This window comes from Tupaia chinensis, unplaced genomic scaffold (genome assembly GCF_000334495.1).
Source record: "Tupaia chinensis unplaced genomic scaffold, TupChi_1.0 Scaffold000515_1, whole genome shotgun sequence".
NCBI lineage: Eukaryota > Metazoa > Chordata > Mammalia > Scandentia > Tupaiidae > Tupaia > Tupaia belangeri.
Window position 1 is genome coordinate 7,327,193 of NW_006160028.1, and position 27,432 is coordinate 7,354,624.

The following is a 27,432-nucleotide window of genomic DNA, read 5'->3' on the forward strand; positions in this document are numbered from 1 at the left end:
TTAAATAAATTAATTCTTAAATAAACTTGATTTCCATCCAAATTATTTTATTCTTATTTATAATGATATTCTCAATTTTAGCTAAAACTGAAAGGTTTCTATTAATAAAATGAGAAGCCATATCTCTAATACATACAGAATTCATTTTTTCTACCTCACATAAAGCTAAAAACATTTCTTACAATATAAAGTTAACAAAATTCAATTTTCTCTACTGATACTTAATGCATAAGGATAATCAAGTGTCTCCCCAACAGTGCAGTAAATTTTGGCATTAGCTGAAAATAATCCAAAATTTCCTCTGGTAAACATAATTTTAGCCATAAATGAAGACAAAAAAATAAAACAAATCACTTAATTCTAGAACACCTCTAGTCACAAATAGGTCTTATTTAGGTTTACAGAAAGCATCTAATTGCATAAACTCTATAGGGAAAAATAACCATATTTGGAAACAGCTACAAGGATCAACGTAGAGCACAGGATTGTAATTAGCAGAGTCACAGAACATACTAAAGAGGTATGTACAGTCAGTCCCACTGGAACCTGTAGAGTCACATTCTTATAGACCTACAAGGAGAAGGATAGAGAAATTAGAGAACATTTAAAATGCATATGCCAGAGTAAGACCACTATTTGTTTTGTTTTTAATTTTACCTTTTTCTTTTCTCTTTTGAATATCTTTCAGCCAATGCTACACTACATGTGTTTGATTGTTTCTGTTAGATCCAGTATTTTATTTACTGTTATAGAATCAGAGCCAATTGCCACAGTAATTCAAACTTTCTCATTAAATCCAACTTTTTCTACTTTATACAGAGTTGAATATATTCTCTTTAAGAGCGCTGTATCTCAGTGTTACCTATGTAGTCACATAAACATTTCTCTTGCTATATGTCACATCAGAGTAGGGAATTCTCTCAAAGTTGAAGCCTCAGAGAAAACATTAAATGCAACAAAACTAAAGTATCCATTTATTCCTGCTTTGTGGTTTCTCTCCCCCACTAGATTTTACAAGTTTGGTGTTCACAAACTGCACAACTGAGTGTGTCCTTTACTACTACTAGTGATGTAGAACTATGTTCAACTTAGTTTGTATTTTCTCTTTGGTATTGAAGAAAAAGGGATTGGATTAGAAATGGTAGGAAATGTTGTGGTTTAAAAATAAGTTTTAAAGGCTGGCCCTGTAGCCTAGCAGTTAGGTGACCCAGACAGCACACAGTCTATTACGGTTCAAGTCCCAACCCTGGTGGCATGAAAAACATGCCAGGCACCTGTGCATGAATGCCTGAAATCTGGACAGGATGGAGAAGTGAAGGAGAAGGGATTGTGGCATGACCATGCTCCACTCAGGGAGCTCCGTAGCTTTCTGTCCCTGCTCAGTTTCTCTGTCTTTCTCTGGTAAGCACATGTATCCTCTAGCAAGCATAAAAAAAATTTTTTTTAAGTTTAAAAAAAAATGAAATTTAGGTAACCTAAGAACAGTTTTCATTTCTGTTTTCTTTTCATAAATACCAAAACTATGATATCATCCACTCCTCCCCCAAAAAGTTACCAACCCAATCTACAACAAAGTGTTAGGTGAAAATTATCTTTCAAAAAAATGGCATCTTCAATAATCCTTCAATAATACAAAACACCACTTCAGTAATAATCATCTACTTTTTCTGGTTTATATAAAGAACAAATAAAACACAAAATGTAAATGCTTAATGATTGCTGGGACCAGCAGTTAGCATAATGGCTATGTCGCTGGACTCCCATGTAGTCGACCGCGGTTCGCGCCCCGGACCTGGTGGCTTAAAACCCACACCGGGCGCGTGTGCATGCGTGCCCAAGATCCTGAGAGGAGGATGGAGGAGAAGGGATTGCGGCGTGGCCATCCCCTCTGGGGGGTGATTTCTCGCTTTCTGTTTCTCTGTCTCTGTCTGTCTGGCGAGCGCACGCGCCCTATAGTGAAAAACCTCTCAAAAACAAAAAACAAACAAACAAAAAAACAATGCTTAATGATTGCTTATTTAGTTATATGGTTTCAAAGGGAACTGAGTTCAAAATGCTTTAATAGGTTCATTATTTATTTAGCATTAGTATATACTACTTTTATAAATAAGCACTAAGTATATTCTTTATACATATAAAAAAAATCAAGTGTAGGGGCAGTAGGTAGCATGGTGGTTGAGGGCACTGGACTCCCATGTGGCCAACTACAGTTCAAGTCTCAGACCTAGCAGCTTCTGTTCTCACTTTCTTTCTCTCTCTCTCTCTCTCTCTCTGTCTTTCTTTGGTCAAATTAAAAAAATAAAAATAATAAATGAGGTTAAATAAAATAATTATTTAAAAAATCAAATGTAATTTCAGATTTTTAAAAATTATTTATTATATTTACCATTATTCATTTGCTATAGAGTACATATGCTCACCAGAGAGAGAAGGAGAGAAAAAAAAAAAAGAGAGAGAGAGAGGAAGTGAGAAAGCAAGCCATCAGGTCTAGGTTCAAATCATGGTGGGTCATGTGGGAGTCTAGCACATCAACCATCATGTCACCTGCTGGCCCTAGGCATGGGGAAAAAAATTCAGGTACTATATTGCAATGACAATTGAATCAAAAGCAATTCTACCTTGCATAAGATATTAGTACAATCATCCATCTTTCTGTCAGTTCAAAGGAAGTTCTCTAATAGAAAATAGCAGTCAGTCCTTTGTAGTAAGTCTTTACCATAAATAGTGGTAGACAGCTGGTAGACTTCTAAGCGAGCACAAGGGTATTATATCAAATCTAAATATTCACAATAGTACATATAAAAAAAAAAACCCTGCCTTATGGTTATGTGATTGAGAGTGCTAATATCCGCTGGTTTAAAATTTAAATTTATTTTAATTTCATTACAATTCATTTGACTCTTCATAAAAGTAAATTATAAAAATGACAGATTGTTTCATTCAACCAAAGAAAGCAATCCTTTCAGAGAATTAGGAACAAAGAGAAATACCAATAGTAATACTGTAAACATCAGTTTAAAAAGACCTCATGCCCAACCACTGTGGTGTGCACTGCTGAAACGCTGTGCTCCACAGGCTGGTATCGCACAGGAAGAATGGGCCGGATTCCTGGTCCAACCAAATGCCAGGTGTGGTGGCTTGCACCTGTGATTCCAGCAACTTGGGAAGGCTGAGGCAGAAGGGTATCAAACTCAAGGCTGGCTTGGACGATATACAGCAACCTATATAAACAGGGCAGGGCGTGTTTGTGCATACCAGCTGGGAAACCAAGGAAGGAGAATCAGGACATGTCTAGACCCTGTCTTTAAAAAAAGGGGGAGATGAGCAGCAGTTTATGAAAAAGGAACAAAAGGATGATTAAAAGGGGGGGAGGCAGTTGATGATGCAGTGGTTATGTCACTGGACTCTCACATGGCCAACTGTGGTTTGAGTCCTGGACCCGTGGCTTAAAAGCATGGTGGTTGAGGGCACTGGACTCCCATGTGGCCAACTACAGTTCAAGTCTCAGACCTAGCAGCTTCTGTTCTCACTTTCTTTCTCTCTCTCTCTCTCTCTCTCTGTCTTTCTTTGGTCAAATTAAAAAAATAAAAATAATAAATGAGGTTAAATAAAATAATTATTTAAAAAATCAAATGTAATTTCAGATTTTTAAAAATTATTTATTATATTTACCATTATTCATTTGCTATAGAGTACATATGCTCACCAGAGAGAGAAGGAGAGAAAAAAAAAAAAGAGAGAGAGAGAGGAAGTGAGAAAGCAAGCCATCAGGTCTAGGTTCAAATCATGGTGGGTCATGTGGGAGTCTAGCACATCAACCATCATGTCACCTGCTGGCCCTAGGCATGGGGAAAAAAATTCAGGTACTATATTGCAATGACAATTGAATCAAAAGCAATTCTACCTTGCATAAGATATTAGTACAATCATCCATCTTTCTGTCAGTTCAAAGGAAGTTCTCTAATAGAAAATAGCAGTCAGTCCTTTGTAGTAAGTCTTTACCATAAATAGTGGTAGACAGCTGGTAGACTTCTAAGCGAGCACAAGGGTATTATATCAAATCTAAATATTCACAATAGTACATATAAAAAAAAAAACCCTGCCTTATGGTTATGTGATTGAGAGTGCTAATATCCGCTGGTTTAAAATTTAAATTTATTTTAATTTCATTACAATTCATTTGACTCTTCATAAAAGTAAATTATAAAAATGACAGATTGTTTCATTCAACCAAAGAAAGCAATCCTTTCAGAGAATTAGGAACAAAGAGAAATACCAATAGTAATACTGTAAACATCAGTTTAAAAAGACCTCATGCCCAACCACTGTGGTGTGCACTGCTGAAACGCTGTGCTCCACAGGCTGGTATCGCACAGGAAGAATGGGCCGGATTCCTGGTCCAACCAAATGCCAGGTGTGGTGGCTTGCACCTGTGATTCCAGCAACTTGGGAAGGCTGAGGCAGAAGGGTATCAAACTCAAGGCTGGCTTGGACGATATACAGCAACCTATATAAACAGGGCAGGGCGTGTTTGTGCATACCAGCTGGGAAACCAAGGAAGGAGAATCAGGACATGTCTAGACCCTGTCTTTAAAAAAAGGGGGAGATGAGCAGCAGTTTATGAAAAAGGAACAAAAGGATGATTAAAAGGGGGGGAGGCAGTTGATGATGCAGTGGTTATGTCACTGGACTCTCACATGGCCAACTGTGGTTTGAGTCCTGGACCCGTGGCTTAAAACTCATGCCGGGTGCATGTGCATGCATGCCACAGATTCCAGGAAGAGAATGAAGGAAAAGGAATTGCAGCAGGACCATCCCCACCTGGGAGGGTGATTTAAGGTGCTGGACTACCAAATGGCCCGCTGTAGTTTGAGTCCTGGAACTGGTGGCCTGATATTCACACTGGGTGTGCATGCCCAAAATCCCAAAAGAAAAATGGAGAAGGGACTGCAATGTGGCCATCCCCTATGGGTGTGTAATTTCTTACTTTCCCTTTCTGTGTCTCTGTCTTTCTCTGATGAGCGCATGCACCTTATGGCAAAAAAACAAAACAAGTATTAAAAAAAATTAAAAGGGGAAAAGCAATACACTGTACAAAGACAGCACTGTGAGGAGAGGAAAGTAGACTATGTAACTAATGAGGGTAAGAAGAAAACAGCAGACTCCTAAGACAAAGTCAATGCTAATGAAATTTAAAACTTACCAACTTAGGGGCTGGCAGGTGGCGTGGTGGTTAAGGACACTAGACTCTCAACACGGCTTATGGTGGTTCAAGTACCAAACCTGATGGCTTGCTTTCTTACCCCCCAAGACCTGTCCCTCTCTAGTCAAATTAAAATAAACAAAGTTAAATAAAAAATAATTGTGGGACCAGCAGTTAGGGTAATGGCTATGTCGCTGGATTCCCACGTAGTCGACCGCGGTTCGCGTCCCGGACCCGGTGGCTTAAAACTCATGCCGGGTGCATGTGCGTGCGTGCCCAAGATCCCAAGAGGAGAATGGAGGAGAAGGGATCGCGGCGTGGCAGACCCCCTGGGGGGTGATTTCTCGCTTTCTGTCTCTCTGTCTCTGTTTGTCTGGTGAGTGCACGCACCCTATAGCAAAAACCTCTCAAAAAACAAACAAAAAAAACAAACAAAAAAAACTCATGCTGGGCGCATGTGCATGCGTGCCCAGGATCCCGAGAGGAGAATGGAGGAGAAGGGGTTGTGGCACGGCCATCTCCCGTGGGGGGGTGATTTCTCGCTTTCTGTCTCTCTGTTTTTCTGGTGAGCACATGCACCCTATAGCAAAAACCTCTCCAAAAACAAAAGAAATAAAAAGATAATTGTTAAAAAAAAAAAAAAAACTATTTCCAATTTAATAACTGAAAACTTGAACCATAGCCGATTACATGGGAGTCCAACGACACAGCCATTACGCTAACTGCTGGTCCCAATCCACCCTAATCTTCAGCCAGCCCTGGATCACAGGCATGCGTGTCCTCAAAGTACTCAGGAGGATCTCTGGACACAAATCCAGAACCTTCCATATGGGTCACCCTTGCAGACCAGTTATATTTTTCAACTGGGCCATCATCTAGCTCCTTATGTATGTTCATTTATTTTTAAGGTTTTTGCCATAGGATGTGTGTATTCACCGGAGAGAGGCAGAGAGAAAGTGAAAAAATCACATCTCCCCCCAGAAGGGATAAACACACACAATCCTTTCTCTTTCATTCTTCATTTGGGACCTTGGGCATGCCCAGTGTGACTTTTTCTTTGGAGAGGTTTTTCGCTATAGGGCGCGTGCGCTCGCCAGACAGAGAGAGACATAGAGACAGAAAGTGAGAAATCACCCCCCAGGGGGGATGGTCACGCCGCAATCCCTTCTCCTCCGTTCTCCTCTCGGGATCTTGGGCACGCACGCACACACGCCCGGCGTGAGTTTTAAGCCACCGGGTCCGGGACGCGAACCGTGGTCGACTACGTGGGAGTCCAGCGACACAGCCATTACGCTAACTGCAGGTTCCCTGCCCAGTGTGACTTTTCAAGCCACCGGGTCTGGGGCTCAAATCGCAGTCAGCCATGTAGGAGTCCAGCACCTTAAGTACTATACCACCTGCTGGCCTTTTGTGTTTGTTTTAAATATTTCTTATTTGCTACTGATGGCAACAGTGTTTCCCTGGGTAAAGTTACAGATTTTTTAAAAATTTGGAGCAGGATTTTTAGGGCTAGGATTGAGCTTCCTTGGTTCAGAGCTTGAGTATACTGACATACTTTGTAAAGGTATGAAATGGCAAAGAAAAACAGTGGCATGTTCATCTGGTTCTCTTTATCAAAAAACCTGCATTTTTATTTAGAACTTTTTGTTAATTTTTGAACAAAATTAATTAACCTAATTATTTACAAAGAGCAAATGAGTGGGCCAGTAGGTGGCATGGTGGTAAGGTGCTGGACTCCCTCATGGCCAACCGTGACTCAAGTCCTAGACCTGGTGGCGTGCTTTCTCACTTTCTCTCTCTCTCTCTCTGACTCTCTATGGTCAAATTAAAAACAATAATAATTAATAAATAAAATCAAATAAATAATTATTAAAAAAGAACAAGTGAGAAAAGAAAAATGAAACTCAAGGTAGTATCATTTCAACTATGATAGTTTCTAGACCGTTGTATTGCTATTTTATATGTACATCTATTCAATAGGAAATTCAGGACATTTTTAGGAGTTTTGACCTCCCCAACTTTCAGTTTTTTGTTTGTTTCATTTTGTAGTTTGTTTGTTTGTTTTTTTTCTTTGCCAGAGAGTGTATGTGCTCACTGGAGAGAGACAGAGAGAGGGAAAGTGAGAAAGTGCCACTCAACTCCCCCCAACCCCAACCCCCTGCCACTGTGGGGAATCCCTTCTCCATTTTGGACCATGCAGTTGGTTACGTGGGACCCAGCTGCCTTAACCACCATGTCAGGGGCTGGTCCTGTCTTAAGTGCTATCTCTCTCTCTGTCTCCCCTGCTCTCAGAAGTAGTAAACACATAGTGCCACCAGGTGGCATGATGGTTACAGGCACTGGACTCCCACATGGCCCAACACAGTTCAACCAGACCTGATGGCTTGTCTTTCTCGCTTTCCCTCTCTCTCTCTCTGGTCAAATTAAAAAATAATAAGTGGAATGATATAAATAAGTAAGTATTTTAAAAAAGAAGTATATAAATCTAAAAATAAGACAAAAAGCTTTCTATGTTACAACAGAAAACACCACCTCTTTAAATGTGGCAGAAACTTTATACAAAGAGTTTTAAATGAGGCGGCAAGATCTAACAACACAAAATATTAGCTTACTGATTTATACTTCATATTGTTCCACTGGCAGATATCCTTAGTCTTCAAATCACAAGGAGCTGCCACTTCTGACTGGGCCCAGCATTTCAAAACTGGGAACTCTGAAAAAACAGTAGAATGTGACATCAGAAAACCTGTATTTAGATTTAAGGCAAGGCTTGTACTGAATCTCAACAGAAGTCTTGCACGTGGACTATATGACTTGTACCCGATTTTCACATGCTGTTATCTCTGGCTGTTTTTTTTTTTTTTTTTTTTTTTTTTTTTTTTGAGAGGTTTTTGCATTAGGGCATGTGCACTCCCCAAAAAGAAAAAATGAGAGAGACAGAAAGCGAGAAATCACCCCTTGGGGGGGATGGCCACGTCACAATCCCTTCTCCTCCATTCTCCTCTCGGAATCTTAGGCACACACGCACACGCGCCCAGTGTGAGTTTAAGCCACCGGGTCTGGGACTCAAACCATGGTCAACTACATAGAAGTCCAGCAGCATAGCCATTATGCCAACTGCTGGCCCGACATGCTGTTATTTTAACATCCTTTTTTTATGTAGAAAGAAATAATAAAATCACAAAGATACTACAGAATTTGACCATGACTTCTTAACAAATCCCATTATACTACTACCAGGAGCCACTCTTAAAAATGTAATTGGGTCAGCTCTGGACATAGCAGTGAAAGCACTGCTCAGAAGAAGCCAGATCCCAATGCGACCACAGTTTGAGTCCCATGTCCAGTCAGCCTGAAATGTGCCAGGCACATGTGTGAGTGCCCAGGTCCTACTGGGCTTGAAGACTGCAGGGAGGGGACTGCAGCATGACCAGGCCGTGTGGAGGGTGCTCACTTCTCTCTTTCTCTCTCACATGTGTGTAGACATGCTCTATCATGAATAAAGAAAATAAAATTTAAATAAGGAAAAAAGTTTGGTGTGAAACATTAAAAAAAAAAATTACTGTTTTTTTTAATTGACAGAGGATACATCATTTGCTAGAGTCTTCCCCAACAGGGAAGACTCCCTCCACAATTCTTTTTCCTCCATTTCTCCATCCTGTCAACATTCTGAACCAGTGTCTTTCAAGCCACCAGGGCCGAAATTCAAACTGCATAGGCAATGCGGGACCCAGCTCCCAAAGCACGGCGCTTACCCACTGTGCAAAAGGGCGGGTTCAAACAACAACAATTTTTAAAAATTATTCAATTTTACTTATTTACTTTATTTTGACCAGAGAGGGACAGAGAGAGAGAGAGAGAGAGAGAGAGAGGGGAAGTGAGAAAGCAAGCCCTTAGGTCCAGGAATCGAACTGTGGTCGGCCACGTGGGGGTCCAGTGCCCTTGACCTCTATGCCACCTGCTGGCCCCCAACAACAAAAATGTAATGTAATTTTTTTTCTTTTTTAAGTATAGCATACGTTCAGAAAAGTAAATACGTCCTAAGTGTATAACTTGATAAATTTCCACGTGAAACACATCTATATAACGAACACTCAGATCAAAAACCAGAATACTGGGGCCAGCAGAAGGTGTGGTGGTTAAGGTGCTGGACACTACCACATAGCTGACCACAGTTCAAGTCCTGGACCTGGTGGTTTGCTTTCTCACGTTCCCTCTCTCTCTCTCTGGTCAAATTAAAACAAATAAATGAATAAATACAATTAAATAATTCTTTAAACACACACACAGAACACCAGAACCCCTAGAGTTCTCTCAGGAGGGGTGCTTTTTCAGACTTTATCTGGGGTGAGGAAAAGGTACGATTCATAGAAACAGAAAACTAGGTTGGATGAACAAAGCTAATACAGTTCAACACTTTTTTTTTTTTTTTTTTTTAGGAAGAGATTTTTCCTATGGGGCACATATGCTTATGGGAGAGACAGAGATTGAAAGAAAGAAATCATTCCCCAGGAGGGATGGCCATGCTACAATCCTTAATCCTCGTGAGATTTTTCAGGCATGCATGCATACGCGCCCAGCTTGAGTTTTAAGCTGCTGGGTGTGGGACTCAAACTGTGGTCAACTATGTGGGAGTCCAGCGATGTAACCATTACGCCATAAACTTCCCACTTGTCAGTTTATTATTTATTTTTTTAGTAAATATATCACTTTTTCTTTAGAATTATTTTATTGAACTTTATTTTACTTACGTATGCAAGTGTGTATGTATTTATTTTAATTCGACCAGAGAGGAACAGAGTGAGAGAGAGAGAGAGAGAGAGAGAAAGTGAGAAAGCAAGCCACCGGGTACAGGAGTTGAACTGTGCTCTGCCACGTGGAAGTCCTGTACCCTCAGCCACCATGCCACTTGCTGGTCCCCCATTTGTCAGTTACTAAGTTAATAGTACTACAAATTTTTGTAAATAATCTAAGCCCAAATTTAGAGACACGAAGAAACAAAACCAAAATCTAAACAAAATGACCCCCGATTTTGCTATGGGGTGTCTGCTTTCACCAGAAACAGAAAGAGAGTGAGGGAAATGCAAAACCACCCCTAGAGGGGATGGTCACGCCACAATCCCTTCTCCATTTTCCTGTTGGGACTTTGGGCATATACGCACACACGCCCAGGGTGTTTTTCAAGCCTCCAGGTCCAGGACTTAAACCATGCAGTTAGCTATGTGGGATCCAGCCATCATAGTGACTATGCCACAGGCTGGCCCTAAAAGGGGAGCCTCTTAAAGTTATTAAAAAAAAAAAAAAAAAAAAGGCTTTATTCTGAGGAGACTACAAATAGCAAAAGCAAACTTTTAAATTTACTCAAATACCCACAATGAAAGAGAAAAACCAAATACAGAGCAAAACTAAAAACTCATGGACAAAATTTACAAGAAATAATCTACCAGGGCCGGCAGGTGGTGTGGAGATTAGGGCACTGGACTCCCACATGGCTTACCACAGTTCGAGTCCCAGACCTGACAGCTTGCTTTCTCACTTTCTCTCTCTCTCTCTCCCTCTCTCTCTCTCTCTCTCTCTATCCCTCTGGCCAACTTTAATTAATTAATTAATTAGTTAATTAAGAAAGAAAGTTAAAAAAATAGGGACCAGCAGTTGGAGTAATGGCTATGTCGCTGAACTCCCATGTAGTCGACCGCAGTTTGAGTCCCAGATCCAGTGGCTTAAACTCACTCTGGGCGCTAGTGCGTGTGTGCCCAAGACCCCAAGGGGAGAATGGAGAAGGGATTGCGGCATGGTCATCCCCCCTAGGGGGTGATTTCTGGCTTTCTGTCTCTGTCTCTCTCTGTCGCTCCGGTGAGCACACAGGCCCTATAGAAAAAACCTCTCGGGGACCAGCAGTTAGCGTATTCTATAGGGCCTGTGTGCTCACCGGAGCGACAGAGAGAGACAGAGACAGAAAGCAAGAAATCAAAGGGATTGTGGTGTGGCCATCCCTGCTGGGGGGTGATTGCTCGCTTTCTGTCTCTCTGTCTGTCTGGCGAGCGCACGCGCCCTATAGCAAAACCCTCTCAAAAAAAAAAAAAAACCCAAAAACTCTCAAAAAGAAAAAAGTTAAATAAAATAATTTTTTAATTAAAAAAAAAAAAAAAAAACCCTTTATGAGAATCTTTGCAGGTCAAATGGCCCAGGTTCTTCAACAGATTGTTTTGAAGAAAAAGAAAGGAAAGAGGGAAACATGTAAGAGATTTAATGGAAATAATTCTTTTTAAAGGTTTTTGCCATTGGGCACATGTGCTTACTGGATAGAAATAGAGATAGAGGGAAAGTGAGAAATCACCCTTCACCCCCAGAGGGGATGGCCATTCAGCAATCTCTTTCATTCCCCTCATGGGATTCTGAGCATACATGCACATGTGCCCAGCTTGATTTTCAGGCTGCCAAGTCTGAGACTCGAACTGTGGTCAAACATGTGGGAGTTCAGTGCCTTAACCACTACACTACCTGCTAGCCCTGGAATATAATTTTATTATAAAAATATAGCTATAGTGTTTAAGATTGCCCATTTTGGGCGCTAGCACATGACATAGTAGTTAAGACACTGGACTCCTACATGGCCAACCAAGTTTCGAGTCCCAGACCTGGCAGCTTGCTTCCTCATTCTCCCTTTCTCTCTCTCTCTGGTCCCATTGAAGAATAACAATAAGTAGATAAAATTAAATTAAATGGTATCGCTGTCTTTAAAAAAAAAAAAAAAAAAAAGACTGCCCATTTAGGTGATAAAAGTGTAAGGAAATAGGAGCCAGCAGGTGGCATAGTGGTTAAGGGCACTGTACTCCAACCTGGCCAACTGTGGTTCGAGTCCCAGACCTGGCAGCATGCTTTCTCTCTCTCTCTGTCCCTCTCTGGTCAAATTTAAATTAATACATAATAAATAAATACAATAAAGCTAAAATTAAAAAATTATTTTAAAAAAAAGTGTAAGGAAACATTAGGAAGTGATTAAAAGTTATAGGCCCGCAGGTGGCACGGAGGTGAAAGCACTAGACTCGCACATGGCTGACTCAGCAGTTAAAAGTCTTGGACCTGGTGGCTTGAAAATCACTCCAGGCACATGTGCATGCATGTCCAAAATCCCAACAGGAGAAGAAAATCATCCCCTTTGGAGATGACTGTTCACTTTCTCTCTCTCTCTCTGTTTCTGTCTTCTTGGTGAGCATATGTGCCCTACAGCGAAACTCTAAATAAATAAATGATGCTCCTTTAAAAAAAAAAGGAACAATAGGTGGCATAGTGGTTAAGGCACTGGACACCCACGTGGTCAACTGCAGTTCAAATTCTGGACTTGGTGGCTTGAAACTCACACCAGGCACATGTGTGTGCATTCCCAAAATCCCAAGTGAAGAACGGAGGAGAAGATATTGTGGCATGGCATCCCCACTGAGGAGTTCTCATTTCCTGTCTCTTTGTTTCTCCAGCAAGCATATGCGCCCTACAGCAAAAATCCCTCCAAAGAAAAAGAAAGAAAAGTTAGCACAGAGAATTAATTCTTGGAGGTAAAGAGGAAGCTATGATCAGGACAGAACACAAGGAGTTGCTGCTAGGGTGACTGGCCAACTTCTGTTACTAGACCTGGGTGGTAGTTACAAGGGTACTTGCCTTACAGTAGTTTATTAAACTGTACATTTATATAATTTTTTTTAAGAGAGATTTTTGCTACATGGTGCATATACTCACCGGAAAGACGGAGAGAGACAGAACATGAGAAAACACTCCCTGGGGGAGTCCCACGTCTGGGACTCGAACTGCAGTTGACTACATGAGAATCCAGGGTCATAACCACTAAGCCATCTGCAGGTCCTATTTGTATAATTTTTCTATACGTTTTCTATATGTATAACCAAAAAATTGAAAATAAAAAACATACTTTTGCTGTCCCTTGTCTGACTGCAGATTTGCCACCATACCTTTATTCTTATTTTCATCCCCCAGGAAAAAAATCTGTAACTCTCACCTTGGTCACAATACATCAGTAAGTCCGGGTTACTGACCACAATAAAAGTTTCTTCATCTTTACCATGTGGCCGATGGTAACGGTAGTGCACAGGCAGAAGGGCCTGGAAATAAGCAATGTGCTGTGAATCTTGTTTGACATAAATGAGAACTTCAGATTCCTTGGACAAGTAATTAGGGGCTTCTATATTAGAATCTTCTGAAACCATCACTGCCTATCAAAAAGAAAATAAATAATCGAAAAGAAGAAACAAGATTATTTTTAAGAAGCAAAAATATAACCGGAAGATTGTGATAAGAGATATAAAGAAGTCTCAAACTTATTCCTCTTTATGCAGTAAGCATGAAAACTAATAAGACAAAAATGGTTAAAATGACTGTATCATTCTGGTAATTTCCTGTTCTTCAGAGAAGAAAGATAGTAATAAGTAAGATAGGGCAGTGTGGTCAGGAAGTCAAAGCAAAAGTCAGCACTCGTTTTTTTTTTTTAGAGACTTTTGCTATAGGGTGCATATACTCACCAGAGAGACAGAGACAGAAAGCAAGAAATCACTTCACTGGGGGGATGGCCATGCTGTAATCCCTTCTTCATTCTCTTCTCAGGATTTTGTGCATGCACATACACACAAGCCCAGCATGAGTTTTAAGCTGCTGGGTCCAAAATTCGAACCCCAGTCAACTATGTGGGAGTCCAGTAACATAACCATTACTACATCTGCCATTCCCTCAGTACTCTTTTTACAACAGGTGTGAAAAGTTAATGGAAGAAAAGGTAAATTAAAAAAAATTTTTTTTTTAGATTTTTGTCATAGGGTATGAGCACTCACCAGAGAGAGACGAAGGGAGACAGCGAGAGAGAAAAGTAAGAAATCACTCCCCCAGGAGGGGATGGACACATCATAATCCTTTCCCCTCCATTCTTCTCTTGGGATTTTGGACACACATGCACATGCACCTGGAGTGACTTTCAAGACACTAGGTCTAAGGCTTGAACCACAGTTGGCCATGTGGGAGTTCAGCACCTTAACTATTATACCACCTGCTATCTACAATAAGTGATTTTTTTAAAAATATGGCAAAAGCCATTTTAATGTAAATATTCTATACCAAAAGTAAAAATGTACATATAGTAGAAATTATTCCTGAGTTATAACTTGTGCATGGTTTTATTTATTATATATGTATCTGTCTGTATACACACATATACAATTAGGTATTATATATAATCTGGGTGTATAGATAAATACATACACACACTCAAACATCCAACTTCTCTTTAGACTCACTATGCAAAGCCCTAACATAACTCAGAAACACAGTATTGATTTTTTCCCATCACAGCAAGCATCCTAATTTTCCTTGTTTATTTCTTTTTCTTCTTTAGTTGTCAGAGGGCATGTGTGCTTGCCAGAGACACAGGTCAAAGAGGGAGAAAGCACTCCCTAAACAAGGCACAGTCATGCTGCAACCCCATCTCTATTTCTCCATCCCACTGGGATTTGAGGTACTCATGCACACACACCTGACGTGTTTCTCACAGGTTTCGAACCTCACTTGGCCATATAAAATTTGGCTCCCTTAACCACTAGGCTATGGGGCCAGTCCACATCCCAGTATTCCTATTGGACAGGGATACCAAGTGATATACTTCTTTTACATGTAGTTTCTTCTCTGTTAATCCAAGAGTAATAGAATTCATTGAAGGAATTATATAATTTTATGAGTCCTAAGGGACCTCAGAAGTGATTAAAGAAACCACTCTCCCAGTGAAGATGCTTTTCAGGTATCAGCCACCGCTTGCATATTTTCAATGACCGGAAGGGAACTCGTTACTTTAAGTCATCTCATTCCATCTAATGGTAATAGGTTATTTCTTTTGCACACATAGAAACTCAGGTACTGGCCCATAACCATCACCAGTTGCTCTTTGTTCTTGCTTGTCTTGCTACACTGGCCAGGCTGGCTTCTCAGTTCTTCTGCTTCAGCCTCCAAAGTAGCTAGGAGTATGGGTATCACCTCCATACCATGTCTGGCTACCTTTTTTCTTTCCAATTTGGTATAGGTCATGTACGCCTGCTGGAGAGAGAGACAGAGAGAGAGAAAGCACCTCCCCCCAGGGGGGAATAACCATACTGCAATCCCTTTTCCTCCATTCTCGTCTCAGGATTTTTGGCATGCGGGTGTGCCCAGCATGTTTTTTAAACCACTGGGCCCAACTGCTTTAACCACTATGCCACCTATCTGGCCCAATCTGTTTATTCCACTAAAGGTCCTTCAACATCAGAAGGCAGCCATGCTACCACCACTAAGTCTTTGCCTCTCCAGGGAAACAGTTCTCTGGATTTCTTATTATTGGTCTCTAAAACATTTCTCTTATAAACTGCCTTCTGAAATACTTATACAGTAGCAGTATTATTTTCTTTAAGAAAAACTTGCATTACCTTTTTAGCAGCCTTCTCTTAGTATGGGGTGTGTGTGTGTGTGTGTGTGTGTGTGTGTGTGTATGTGTGTGTATTTTTAAATTAATGTATTTTTTAGAGCAGTTTCAGGTTTACAGAAATACTGAACAAGAAGTACAGTTTCTATATACCTCCTCACCCCCCACCTCCACATAGTTCAAGCAATAGCTGGAACCTGAAAACTACCTTCATTTGATCACTTCTGAGGACCCTTATGACTCATGAAATTATGTAATTTCTTCAATAAGTTGTTACTTCTGTGACTGACAGAGAGAAAATAACATCTGAAAAAAGTATAGCATACGTGTGCCAGCAGGTGGCGTGGAGGTTAAAGCTCTCAACTTCCACATGGCCAACCAAGGCTCAAGTCCCAGACTGGCGGTTTAAAAAAAATCATGCCAGGTTGGGACCAGCAGTTAGCGTAATGGCTATGGTGCTGGACTCCCACGTAGTCGACCGCGGTTCGCGTCCCGGACTCGGTGGCTTAAAACTCACGCCAGGCACATGCGTGTGCGTGCCCAAGATCCCGAGGAGAATGGAGGAGAAGGGATTGCGGCGTGGCCATCCCCCCAGGGGGTGATTTCTCGCTTTCTGTCTCTCTGTCTGTCTGGCGAGCCCACACGCCCTATAGCAAAAACCTCTCAAAAAAAAATAAAAAATCATGCAAGGTGCATATGTGTGCATGCCCAAAATCCCAAGAGGAGAATGGAATGGAGGAGAAGGGATTACAATGTGGTCATTCCCTGCCCTCCCGCCAGAAGTGATTTCTCACTTTCCTTCTCCCTCTGGTGAGCGCACACACCCTATAGCAAAAAAACAAAAATCAGAAAACATATAGCACTTGGTGTCCCTATCAAAAAGGAAAATTAGAATGCTTGCCACGATGGGAAAAATTAATGGTGGCCATTTCTGCAATATTTCAGGGCTGTGCATAAAAAATCTAAAGAAAAATTGTATGTGTGTACATTTGCCCACAAACTCAGATTATATTTGATGTCTATATGTGATGCCTATATGTGATTCTGTGTGTGTATAATGAGCCAATATTGATACTTTATTACTAATTAAAGCCTATAGTTTATACTAGGGTTCACTTCTTATGTGGTACATTCTATGGATTGTGGCAAATGTAAAACAACACATCTCCACAATTATAGTATCATACAAGGTAATTTCACTAACCTAAAAATCCCATACTCTACCGGTTCATCCCTGTATTTTTCACTTAAACTTCTTGCAGAAAACCCTAACTCCCATCCTCTTTATCTTTGAAATTTGCCAGTTATGTGTTACAACCAACAGCAAAGTTAAAAGAATCAAGCTATGATTGCCTTGTCTGTTATATTCACTAGGTCTTTTTCTCACTGACTAGACAGAGCTCCTTCACAAAACCAAAACATTCTCCAGTTAAAACATAGCAACTGGGGACCAGCAGATGGCAAAATGATTATGTCACTGGACTCCCATGTAGTCGACCACGGTTTGAGTCCTGGACCCGATGGCTTAAATCCACACTGGGCATATGTGCATGCGTGCCCGAGAGGAAAATGGAGGAGAAGGGACTGTGGCATGGCCATTCCCCCAGGAAGTGATTTCTCGCTTTCTCTCTGTCTCTTTCTGGTGAGCGCACGCACCCTATAGCAAAAACCTCTCCAAAAAAAAAAAAAAAAAAAGTAATTGGTGCCTTTGAACAACTTGTACATTCTAAAAATGTGAAACTTTCTAAAAATGAAATGTATACTATTCTCATACTAAGATATAAATATATACATTTTTAAATGATCAGTCTAGCTAACATTTATCAATTTTATTCATCTCAAAGAAATGACTTTTGGTTTCACTGTTTTTTCTCTATTGTGTTTTTGTTTTTATTTCATTGATTTCTGCTATGATCTTTATTTCTATTCTACATACTTTAGATTCATTTGCTCTTGTTTATTCTTTTAAGGAGGCTTAGCTGAGGTCACTGAGTTGAGACCTTTCCTTTCTTTTTTCTCACATAGGCATTTAGTGCTAAAAATTTCCCATTAAGTATAGTTTTAGCAGCCTACCACTTATTCTAATGTATTGTGTTTTCCTTTTTTATTCCATTCAAAATACTCTTTATTCCCTTTCTATTCCTCCTTTGACCCATGAATTACTTAAAAGTATAAAGGTACTTTAAAAAGTTCATTTAAAAAATTAAAGTATGAGCTTATTTCGGTGTAAGAAATTTTGAAATCCATGTATAGTTTTTCATAATGCACATTTTCCATGAACTTTTAAAGACCCCTGGTATGCTATTTACTTCCCAAATATTTGAGACTTTACCACAGAACTTCTGTTATTAACTGACTGTTTCTTTTTAAAGAATTATTCATAAGGGTCATCAGGTTGTGTGGTTAAGGTGCTAGACTCCCACATGGCTGACTGGGGTTCGAATCCTGGGCCTAATGGCTTGCTTTCTCACTTTCCCTCTCCCTGTCTCTCCCTGGTCAAAATAATAATAATAATAATAAAATTAAATAATTTTTTAAAAGAATTATTATTATTAATTTAATTTGACCAGAGATGGAAAGAAAAAGAGGGAAAGTGAGGAAGTAAGTCACCAGTTCCAGGACTCAAACCGCAGTTGGCCATATGGAAGTCCAGCACCTTAACCACCATGCCACTTGCCAGCCCCTTGATTTCTAATTTAATTCTACTGTGCTCAAAGTACATACATCATAAAATTTGAAAATTTGAATTCTCTCAAATTCATTAAAGCTTTTTTTTTTTTTTTTTTTTAAAGGTTTTTGCCATAGATCATGTGCACTCACCAGAGACAGGAAAAATGAGAAATCACTCCTCGGAGGGTTGGCCATACCACAAGCCCTTCTTCTCCAGTCTCCTCTCAGGATTTTGGGCATTCAGGCATAAATGCCCAGCATGATTCCCAAGTCACTGGGCCTGGGACTTTAACGACAGTTGGCTATGTGGGAGTCTAGCACTTAACCACTATACCATCCGCTAGCCTGAATTGAGGTTTGTTTTGTTTGTTTTTTAGAGAGATTTTTGCTATAGGCATGTACACTCACCAGAGAGACAGAGAGTGAGAAATCACCCCCTTAGGTGGTAGCCACTCCACAATCCCTTCTCCTCTGTTCTCTGGGATTTTGGGAGTGCACGCACACTCGCCTAGATGAGTTTAAAGCCACCAGGTCCAGGACTTGAAATGCTGGTGACCCTGTGGGAGCTCAGCAACATTACCACTACACCATCAGTTGGTCCCATTTGAGGCTTGTTGTGAGGTCCAGAATAACACTATCTTGGTAAATGATCTATGTACATCTAAGAACAATGAGCATTCTACTGTAATTGGGTGAAATGTTCTATGTCTTCTTAGGTCAAGCTGGTTGATAGCTTTGTTCAAATCTTCTATATCCTTATTAATTTTCTGTCTTCTTCTATTCATTATTGGAGGAAGGGGCACTGAAGTCTCCAACTATAACTGTGGATTTGACTATTTCTTTTTCTTTTTTTTTTTTTGAGAAGTTTTTGCTATAGGGCGTGTGCGCTCGCCAGATAGACAGAGACAGAAAGCGAGAAATCACCCCCCAGGGGGGATGGCCACAGCGCAATCCCTTCTCCTCCATTCTCCTCTTGGGATCTTGGGCAAGCACGCACATGCGGCTAGCATGAGTTTTAAGCCACCGGGTCCGGGACGTGAACCACGGTCAACTACGTGGGAGTCCAGCGACATAGCCATTACGCTAACTGCTGGTTCCCAAAGTTGTTTTTTTTCTTTTTCCCCCGGAGAGGTTTTTGCTATAGGGCGTGTGCGCTCGCCAGATAGACAGAGACAGAAAGCGAGAAATCACCCCCCAGGGGGGATGGCCACACCGCAATCCCTTCTCCTCCATTCTCCTCTTGGGATCTTGGGCACACACGCACATGTGCCTGGCGTGAGTTTAAGGCACCAGGTCCGGGACTCGAACCGGGGTCAACTACGTGGGAGTCAAGCGACATAGCCATTACGCTAACTGCTGGTCCCTGGATTTGACTATTTCATGTTGCAGTTGTAGCAGCTTTTGCTTCATGTATTCTGAGGTTCTGTTACTAGGTACATAAATGTTTAGGATTGCTATTTCCTACTAATGAATTGATCCCATTATCTAAATGACTTTTTTTTTTTTTTTCCAAAGTTCTGGTGATAGTCTTTGCTCCAAAACCCACTTTGTCTACTACTAATACAGCCACTCTATGCATACTGCTAAGACACTGTGTTCCATATTGGAAGCCTGCATTTGATTCTCAGGCCAACTTAAAGGCCTGGTGCAATGGCATGCCACCTGTAATTGCAGTGATTTGGGATGCTGAGGAAGAAGGATTATACCATAGTAAGTGAACGCCTAGCTAAAAAGGGTTGGGAGGAAGTTGCTGGTTCTATGGTGCAATGGTAGGGCACCACTCAATGGAAGCCAGATCCCATATGGCAACCACAGTTTGAATCATCAGCATGGTCAACCTGAAGCAAACTGAAAACACGCACAAGTGCCTGAGATCAGACAGGCTAGGGGACTGGGGGAAGAGGGACTGCAGCATGAACAGACCTTGGGGAGGGTGCTCCTCTTTGTCACTCTTACGCACTCTATCACAATACAAAGATACATACACACAGGCACAGTCACTCCAGCTACCTTCTACTCAGAATGAGCACATCTTTTTCCATCCTTTTACTTTCTTTTTTAGGGGGAGATATTTTTGCTATAGGACACGTGCGCTCACTAGAGAGACAGAAAGTGAGAAATAACCCCCCAGGGGGAATGGCATGCCATAATCCCTTCTCCTCCATGCTTCCCACACGCACATAACGTGAGTCTTAAGCGGCCAGGTCCAGGACTTGAACTGCAGTCAACTACGTGGGAGCCCAGCGATGTAACCACCACACCATCTATTGGTCCCTGATTTTTGTCTTTAAATGAGGGATAGATATTTAACACTTAATATGACTATTGATATGGTTAAGTTTAAATCTATCATCTTGGTGTTTGTTCTCTATTTATAATATCTGTTATCTATTTCCTTTGGTCTCTTTTAACCTACTGGGTTAACTGAATTTTCTTTGTAATGCCACCTTATCTGGTATTTGTTTGCATATTAGCTATAATTGTCTTCATTTCTGTGGTTGTTTTAGGGTTTACTTTTTTAAAAAAATTGCTATTCAGCATGTGTACTTGCCAGAGATAGAGAGAGAGAGTTTCCCTTAAGGGGGATGGCCACAAAACAATCTCTTCTCTTCCAGCCTCCTCTTGGGATTTTGAGCATGCACAACACTTGCCCGATGTGTTTTTCAAACCACCATGTTTGGGACTTGAACCACATAGTCAGTCACATCAGATCCAGCTACCTTAACCACCATGCCACCAGCTGGCGCTACATTTTTAACTTATCATAATCTACCTTCAAGTGATATTAAACAATTTCACATTAAAAATAACCACCTAACAAAAGTATACTTCCAATTTTCCCCTCCCAGCCTCTGTGATATTTCTGTCATGTTATTTTTTTTTTAGATATGTATGATCGCTACACTACACTACACTGTTGTTATTTTTGTCAAGTATCTCATAAAGAGATTTAAATAAGGAAAAAACCCTTTCATGTTGACCCATGTAGTCGCCATGTCAAGTGTTCTACCTTCCAGAGTGCAGACCCAGATTTGATCTGGTATTGTTTTCCTTCACTTGGAGGACTTCCCTTGTCATCTCTTGTGGTGGAGGTCTGATGGTGATGAGTTCTTTCAGCTTCGTGTGTCTAAAATTCAGTCTTCCTCTCAACTTTACCTTGAAAGATGCTGTCACTGGATACAGAATTCAAACTTCACAGGTTTTTGTTTCAAAACTTTAAGGATGTTGCTGCACTGTCTTGTATCCATTACTTCCAGCAAAAAAAATCTGCTGTCATTGTTATCTTATTCCTCCATATGTAACAATTTTATTCTAATTATGTAATGGAAGGTAAGCTACTTAAGTTGTTATACAGTTCAATAATGCTCCATTCACCTTTTTCTTAAAGAATTATTTTATTTAACTTTATTTATTTATTTTAATTTGACTGGAGAGGGACAGAGAGAGAGAAAGAGAAAAAGTGAAAAAGCAAGCTGCCTGGTCTGAGATATGAGACTTGACCGTGGTGGTCAGCCATGTGGGAGCCCAGCACCCTAGTCACCATGTCACCTGGCAGCCCCTCCATTTGCCTTAAAAAAATTTTTTTAAGAAATACTTTATTTATTTATTAATTTTAATTCCACCAGAGAGGGACAGAGTGAGAGAGAGAGGGACAGAGTGAGAGAGAGAGGGACAGAGTGAGAGAGAAATAGAGAAAGTGAGAAGCAAGCCTCCAGGCCCAGGACTCAAACAGCGGTTGGCCATGTGAGAGTCTAGCACCCTTAACCATCATGCTACCTGCTGGCCCCTACCTTATAAATTTTTAAAATGTTTTATATTTCTAGTACTTTCTGCTACATCTTCATGTTCATTTCATCTGTGATGTTTGGTCTGCCATTCCTCTCATCCAGAGTATTTCATCTCACATGTCTTGGTAAGCTCAATGCTGGCTTTTAAAAATATCTTCAATGTCTGGGACCAGCAGTTAGCGTAATGGCTATGTTGCGGGACTCCCATGTAGTCTACTGTGGTTCGCGTCCTGGACCCGGTCGCTTAAACTCACGCCAGGCGTGTGTGCATGTGTGCCCAAGATACTGAGAGGAGAATGGAGGAGAAGGGATTGTGGTGTGGCCATCCCCCCTGGGGGATGAGTTCTCGCTTTCTGTCTCTCTGTCTCTCTCTGGCAAGCGCACACGCCCTATGGCAAAAACCTCTCCAAAAACAAAAAAAAACTTCAATGTCTAACTTTCAAACACATGTAATACCATCATAATACCCTTTTTTAAGCTAGAGCATACACACAAAGGAGAGAGAGAGAAAGCATTCTTGACAGGGTCTTGTCACACTGCCACACCCTTGCCCCAACCCTCAATCTTCTCCTGGGTGCCCATGTGCACCCCGTGTTTTCAAGTCAACCGAGGGATCTAAACCTGTGGGCACCACATGGCCTCCACCCTTGCAAGGCATTCTATTAGCGCTGCACCACAGCAGCTAGGCCATGTGTTAACGGCCTGTTTGGTAAATCTAACTTCTAGATCAGTTCTGGATTGGCTTTATTTCATTACATGTTGTATTTTCCCATATCCTTGCATATTTGCTAATTTTTGTTAGTCAAGATACTGTGAACATGATCTTATTTGGTAGATGGTTCTATATTCCTATAAATACACACACAGAAACCTGGAAACACAGAAAGACACTTGGTGACCTGGGACTGACACAGGTGGGAGCTTATTATTGTATGAAGGGGACTTCAAAAAGATCAAGGAAAAAAACTATTATGAAAAACGCATGGATTTCTAATTTTTTGTCACTAAAATAAACTTGTACTTTAACTCCATTTTCCATAAAATTTCATAAATCCCCTTATATATTTTTTATATGTCCTGAATTTTGAATTGCATGAGAATGCAATTACCTAGTCAAAACAATTAATATTAAAATAACTGAAATGAGTAATTGGCCTAAACCACAATTAGAAATAAATTACCATTATGAGTAACTACACATATGTGCATTATCTATTTGGCACTTTAAAAATTTCATATGTAGCTTATAATCTTATGAATAACAGTGTTTTCACCCAAAATTTGTTTTATTGTCAGCAGACACATGCTCACCAGAGAAAGCAGCCCTCAACAGAAAATGGTCATAACACAATCCTTTTCCTCCATTTTTCCATGCCACTGGGATTCTGGACACATACATACCCATATGCACCTACTGCATTTTGTTTTTTTTTAAAGAGGTTTTTGCTATAGGGCATGTGTGCTTGCCAGAGAGACAGAGAGAAACAGAGAGACAGAAAGCAAGAAATCACTCCCCAGGGAGGATGGCCACACTACAATCCCTTCTCCTCCATTCTCCTCTTGGGATCTTGGGCACGCACGCACACGTGCCCAGCGTGAGTTTAAGCCACCGGGTCCAGGACTCAAACTGTGGTCGCCTACATGGGAGTCCAGCAACATAGCCACTACACTAACTGCTGGTCCCCCTACTGTGTTTTTCAAGCCATTAGGGCCAGTATTCAAACCTTGGTCAGCCATGTGGGATCTGGTTCCCCGTGCATAGTGCTTAACTACTACACTGCAGGGCATTGTTTCCCAAAATTTATTAGTAAGAGTCATCTGGGTTGTTAATAACAGATTTGTAGGTCCAACCTAGATGCACTAAATCAGGATTTCCTAATAATCTATAAAAAATGCCCTCAGGAAATACTTATCAAATCGGGAACTCTTAACTACAGCTTAAGAGTCATCTCTAGGAGGAACAGCAAATTTGTAACTAGACAACTCTGGAACCGTTTCTTGGCTTTACCATTTTCCTATATGATCGATGACTAAGTTACCTGACCTCTTTGTGCCTCAGTTTCCTTATCTAGAAAATGGAGATCACACCTCTAGGGTTGTTATAAAGATTAATTTATGGGTCCAGCTACAGTGGTGCAAATGGTAGGGTGCTGCAGTAAGAGGCTGGGGCCACATGAGAAGCTAGGTTTAGTTCCTGGACTAACCTATACAGGCTGGGCACAGTGGCACTAGCCAGCAATCTTAACTAACCAGGAGTTCGAAGCAGGAAGACCCCGAACTGAGCAAGACCCTCTCTCACTCTCTTTCATTTAAAAAAGGGGGAAGAGGGTAGTCTCACAGGACAGTAGCTAAGCATAGCACATAGGAAACTGGACAGCCAACTATGGGTTAGAGTCCCAACAGCCATGGTTCAAAGATCACAGTGAATAAGAACCTGGATCCCACATGGTCAACTACAAGAGTCCCAGCATCTGCAGCTCAAACTAATTATACCAGGTGCATGTGCCTGCATGCTCAAAATCCTGACAGGATGGAGAAATGGAGGGAAAAGGATTGTGGTGTAACAATGCTCCATGGGGAGGTGCTCTCTCTCTCTGGCAATATGAAAAAAAGATTTATGTAAAGAGTGTAGAACACAATCTTTCTTAAATGTTTTCCTTGCTTTTTATGTTTTAGAGAGATTTCTGCTATAGAGCACGTACGCTTGTCAGAGAGACAGAAAGCGAGAAATTACCCCCCAAGGGGGATGACCATGCCACAGTCTCCCCTCCTCTATTCTCCTCTTGGGATTTTGGGCATGCATGCACATGCACCTGGCATAAGTCTTAAGCTACCAGGTCCAGGACACGAACCATGGTCAAACATGTGGGAGTCCAGTGACATACCCATTACGTCACCTGCTGGTCCTTCTTGATACCTTTTAAACACTTAAGATAGCTAGTGCATAGCTATCTAGTAAATATTAGTTTCCTTTCCTCCCACAGCCACATTACACAAATGTGTGGGTATTCTATGTCTATCAAGTGGTGAATGCACTGTATTCCCACATGGTATGGTTTGAGTTCCAGACCTGGTGGCTTGCTTTCTCACTTTCCCTTTGGCTCTCTCTCTCTCTCTGTCTCTTCCTGGTCAAATTTAAAAATAAATATAATAAAATTAAATAATTCTTTTTAAAAAAAGGGTAAAGTTGAGGGGCCAGCAGGTGGTGTGGTGATTAAGGCTCTGGATTCCCACATGGTTAACCATGGTTGGAGTCCTAGACCCAGTGGTTTAAAACTCATGCTGGGCACATGTATATGTGTGCCTAAAATCCCAAGATGATAATGGAGGAGAAAGGACTGCAGTGTGGTCATCCCCCTTACAGGGGCGATTTCTCACTTTTTCCCTCTCTCTGTCTCTCTCTAGTGAGTGTATGTGTCCTATGACAAAAACAAAACAAAACAAAATTAACTTGAAGCATTATTTATTAATCATTAATCTTCTCAAGACATATATATGTATCCACAACACACAGAATTTTCTTAGTGATAAACTATGAACTATCCTATCAAAGGCATTTATTTGTTTATTTAAGAGATTTTATTTTTTTGCTATAGTGTACGTGCACTCACTAGAGATAGACAGAAAGACAGAAAGTGAGCAATCACTTCCCCAGGAGGAAGGTCACACCACAATTCCTTCTCCTCCAGTCTCCTTTCAGGATCTTGGGCATGCATGCATACATACCCAGAATGAGTTTCAAGGTGGGTCCGGGACTTGAACTAAGGATAGCTACATGGGAGTCCAGTGATGTAACCATTATACCATCTGCTGGTTCCTCAAAACCATTTAAAAAGCTTAGTTTAGTAGGTTTATTCCTAATAAGTTACCACTCACTAGTTGAATACTCTCACCTTATCCCTAAAAATGTCACTTTATACAAAATGAAAAAAAAAAAACACTACAATATTATCTTACGTACTATTTTGCCTATACGAATTAAGACAACCCTCAATTAATTTTTCTGTCAAGAAAAAAAATAAATAAAACCTAATAGCTGTACCTCTGTTATGTTCCTCTCTCGTAATGAAGCCAACTCATAAGGATCCACAAAAAGTCCTGTTGGAATGTAGTGTTTAATTAAGAGTCGACAGGTCTGTAAGTCCTCAATGCTCTCTCCAAATTTCACTTTTATTAAAAGGTCTCTGTAAGACAAGTACATTTAAAGTAAACCTCTTCATTCAATTGTTCAATGAGATTGCACAACACTATATTCATATTAGCAGAAACACTATATTTCAAATTCATTTTCCAAAAGTAGATTACAAAGTAAAATGAAGTACTTCTATTATATCAGAATCACCTATTAGAGCTTTCATAATTCATGTTATAAGCCACAGTAAAGCATTAGTATGAAAATAGAGATTAACAGTGCTTGCTTCGGTAGCACATATAACTAAAATTGGAATGATAGGGAGATTAGCATGGCCCCTGAGTAAGGATAACATGCAAATTCATGAAGAGTTCCATATTTTTTTTAAAAATAGAGATTAATAGAAAGGAATAGAGTCCAGAAATAGTGACACACTAATTTTCAATAAATGTAACCAATATAATTTGATGATAGTTTTTTCAAAAAATGGTATTAAAACATTTTATTTTTATCTATACAGAAAAAAAATGAACACTGACCTCTACCTCATTCCACATGTAAAAATTAATTATTGGAGCTGGCAGGTGGCATGGTGGTTAAACGTGCTGGACTCTCATATGCCAACCATGGTTCAAGTCCTGGACCTGGTGGCTTACTTTCTCTCTCTCTCCCTCTGTCTGTCTGATAAAACTGGTAAGTAATAATAATAATAATAAAGCTAAATAAAATAATTCTTTAAAAAATTAATTATTAGTGTAAATGCATAATTGCCCCAACTTTCTTTCTGCAGATATTGGATCTCAGTGCAGGGAGGGGGATCCAGTTATCTAAGTTAATTGTGGAAACAGAAAGAGAAGTTTAGGGAAACCAAAGTGCTGAAAGTCACAGTACTAAGTTCCAGAGGTGAACTTCTAACAACAAAGAGCTCCAGAAATCTGAATAGGAATCTTTTGAGATTCTTCCTGAATACTAAGATAAGCTGCAGTAAGGAGTAACTCCACAAGTCTGAGAAAAAATGATCAGGGAACTGAAAAAACTCTAAAACTTCTCATAGGATTGGAAGACATTCAAGTTCCAACCAACCAAAATATACAGATAAAAGCATTCAGTAAAGAACTCAATTGGAAAAAAATATACAGATAGAAGCATTCAGTAGAGGGACCAGCAGTTAGCATAATGGCTATGTCACTGG

At 40.4% G+C, this 27,432-nt stretch overlaps 1 protein-coding gene and 1 non-coding gene across 2 annotated transcripts in view; one reads left to right on the forward strand and one right to left on the reverse strand.

Annotated features, from left to right (window-relative positions):
- Positions 1-370: 370 nt before the first annotated feature.
- Positions 371-27,432, reverse strand: part of PIGX (phosphatidylinositol glycan anchor biosynthesis class X) — a gene marked incomplete at its 5' end in the record, with an annotated part of 41,875 nt that continues 14,813 nt past the window's right edge. The window contains 4 exon segments of the mRNA XM_027775057.1: positions 371-570; positions 7,816-7,916; positions 13,215-13,428; positions 26,151-26,292. Coding sequence (XP_027630858.1) covers positions 427-570; positions 7,816-7,916; positions 13,215-13,428; positions 26,151-26,292 — 601 coding nt within the window.
- On the forward strand, positions 26,519-26,623 carry LOC114009320 (U6 spliceosomal RNA). Its single transcript, XR_003550764.1, has one exon. It is a non-coding gene; the product is annotated as a U6 spliceosomal RNA (small nuclear RNA).